The sequence below is a fragment of the Notamacropus eugenii genome, chromosome 2 (genome assembly GCF_028372415.1).
Source record: "Notamacropus eugenii isolate mMacEug1 chromosome 2, mMacEug1.pri_v2, whole genome shotgun sequence".
Lineage (NCBI taxonomy): Eukaryota > Metazoa > Chordata > Mammalia > Diprotodontia > Macropodidae > Notamacropus > Notamacropus eugenii.
The window spans coordinates 382,664,480-382,667,041 of record NC_092873.1 but is presented as its reverse complement, the minus strand read 5'-3'; the positions used below and the strand labels follow the sequence as shown (position 1 = coordinate 382,667,041).

The window sequence follows — 2,562 nt, the reverse complement described above, 5'->3', positions numbered from 1 at the left end:
AACTGAAATACTAAGTCAGAGTCATACATTATCTTCTTGGATATTGGATCCAATACTAAATAAATACTAAACACAGAAGAAGAAACAAGAATTTGGGACTAAATGTCTGGGAGCACCTGACCTGTGCACTCATCCCCTAGTCTGCCAAAGGAAATTCTACTCAATCTAGTTTGACAAAACTATGTTTCTATCTTTGTTTCCCAAGTGCCTAGCACTATGCCTTTCACATAGTAGGAGCTTGCTCAGTGTTTATTGATATTCCACTGACATCTTTTCATGACCTTTCATTGCAGGCTGTCTCCCTGGGCAGATGTTTCTTCTATGGAGAGGACCAATGAGACAGCTGTGAATGAATTTGTCTTTCTTGGTTTCTCATCTCTGTTTGGGCTACAACGGCTTCTGTTTGTAGTGTTCCTCCTTCTCTACCTATTCACTCTGGGCACCAACGCTGTGATCCTGTCTACCATCTTACTGGAGCGAGCCCTCCATACTTCCATGTACTTCTTCCTCGCTGTCCTCTCCTGTTCTGAGACCTGCTACACCTTTGTCATTGTGCCTAAGATGCTGGTAGACCTCCTATCCCAGAAGAAGGTCATCTCCTTTGTGGGCTGTGCTATCCAGATGTCCACCTTCCTCTTTCTCGGCTGTTCTCATTCCTTCCTGCTGGCAGCCATGGGCTATGACCGCTACGTGGCCATCTGCAATCCTCTTCGTTACACAGTGCTCATGAGCCATGAAGTGTGCCTATGGCTAGTGGCCATGGCCTGTGCCTGCGGCTTCATTGTCTCCATCATTATCACCTCTCTGGTGTTCCATCTGCCTTTCCACTCCTCCAACCACCTCCTCCACTTCTTTTGTGACATCTCCCCTGTCCTTAAGCTGGCCTCCTACCACAACCGCCTCAGTCAAATGGTCATCTTTATGCTCTGTGCACTGGTCCTGGTCATCCCCCTGCTATTGATCCTCATCTCCTATGTACACATCATCTTTGCCATCCTCCAATTCCCCTCCTCTTTAGGGAGGTACAAGGCCTTCTCCACCTGTGCCTCCCATCTCATTGTTGTCATTGTCCATTATGGCTGTGCTTCCTTCATATATTTAAGGCCCAAGACTAGTTATACCTCAAGCCAGGACACTCTGATATCTGTATCCTACACCATCCTTACTCCATTGTTTAACCCCATGGTTTACAGCTTGAGAAACAAGGAATTCAAGTCAGCACTTAGTAGAGTCCTAGGGAGAACATTTTTTTCCACACAACAATGATATTAAATCCCATGAAGTCCTAAGTGGGGAGGAGGGTGAGACAACCTCTCGAATGCAGGCTGGTCAATTTTCCAGAATGTTTAATCATCTGGCAGAATTTCTAAGACCATAAGCCATTTCTTCTTTCTTCCCTAGTGGGAAAGTATGGGAACTACAAATTCTCCAGCTCTTCACATTCCCATTGAAAGTATCTTATTACTACATGTATTCAGTCTCTCCTGTCCACCATATAAAGCAGTAAGGAATCAAGCTTTCCTTTGCCTCTCTGATTTTCACTACCAAGAAAGGAAAATTACTCTGTCTGATATGATAACTTCTGAACATTTAATAAGGACAAGTGTTCTTCCATCCCTCCCTGATGCCTCTACTGTAGTTTCATTCAACCAATATTGGAAATTTCTTCCTTCAGTCTAACCAATTCTCCTTCTGAATTTTTCCACTTTTTTCTATCCTGCTCAATTCTCTGTGTGAATAAATTAATGTTAACTGATCAACATTCTCCTTATAAACACCCATTTTAGATATGAAGAGAGAAAACTATTCAATCTGAAACCCTTAACCTTCTTTTACTTGGGATGAACATTCCAAATGCCTATCACATTTCTTTTCCTATATCCCCTTTCTTTAGCTACTTCAAATCTTCTCCTCTCATCCCTCAGGTATACTCTTCCTCTTCTGCTTATGCAGAAATTTTGCCCTCCAATAACTTAAGGATGATCAAGAAACTAAAAGTTAATAAGTTGATACACCTGACTCTCTACTTCAAAAGTCAGTTCACTTAAAGGGGTTATCTGAGACTGAGGTCAGAATTTTTCTCTATTTCTATGTTCCTGTGTCATGTATGAGAACCTACATAATATTCTGTTCATCTAGCCACATCTTTACCTTGTGATGCCCCTACGCACTCCTCAAACCCTCCATTCCCCTTAGCTGAGCCCTGTCCAGGACAGTGTAGCACTATCACTAGTCCTACTGAATCCAGAGTCCTCCTATTCAAACCAGGTCCTAATCCAGTGTGAGTTTAAACTAATGTCACCACCTACTTTTCTCCAAAATCATGATTTCAGAAAAGTATTATTGATGTATATACCCCCTAAGGCTTTCATCCAAAACATGAGCATTTCATCCGATGGGACTTAAATACCAGGAAATGAAGTGACTTGTACATTTCCTCCAGGGAGAAGGAAGTGGGATAATTTACTCACAGGCTTCAACTTATTCTCCTTTTAAGAAGACTGGAAAGGAAAGATGGAGCCAGATAATGAAGGGCTTTAAATGTCAAACAAAATATTTTAT

General features: G+C 42.1%; 1 protein-coding gene across 1 annotated transcript; it reads left to right on the top strand.

Moving 5' to 3' along the window:
- Window positions 1-318: 318 nt before the first annotated feature.
- On the top strand, window positions 319-1,266 carry LOC140523094 (olfactory receptor 10K2-like). Its single transcript, XM_072638151.1, has one exon. It carries the CDS (start codon window positions 322-324, stop codon window positions 1,264-1,266), a length of 945 nt encoding a protein of 314 aa, XP_072494252.1. The 5' UTR covers window positions 319-321.
- Window positions 1,267-2,562: the final 1,296 nt, after the last annotated feature.

Bases quoted from the DNA above. Each gene is read 5' to 3' on its own strand.
- LOC140523094 (XM_072638151.1), top strand. From the start codon at position 322: ATGGAGAGGACCAATGAGACAGCTGTGAATGAATTTGTCTTTCTTGGT.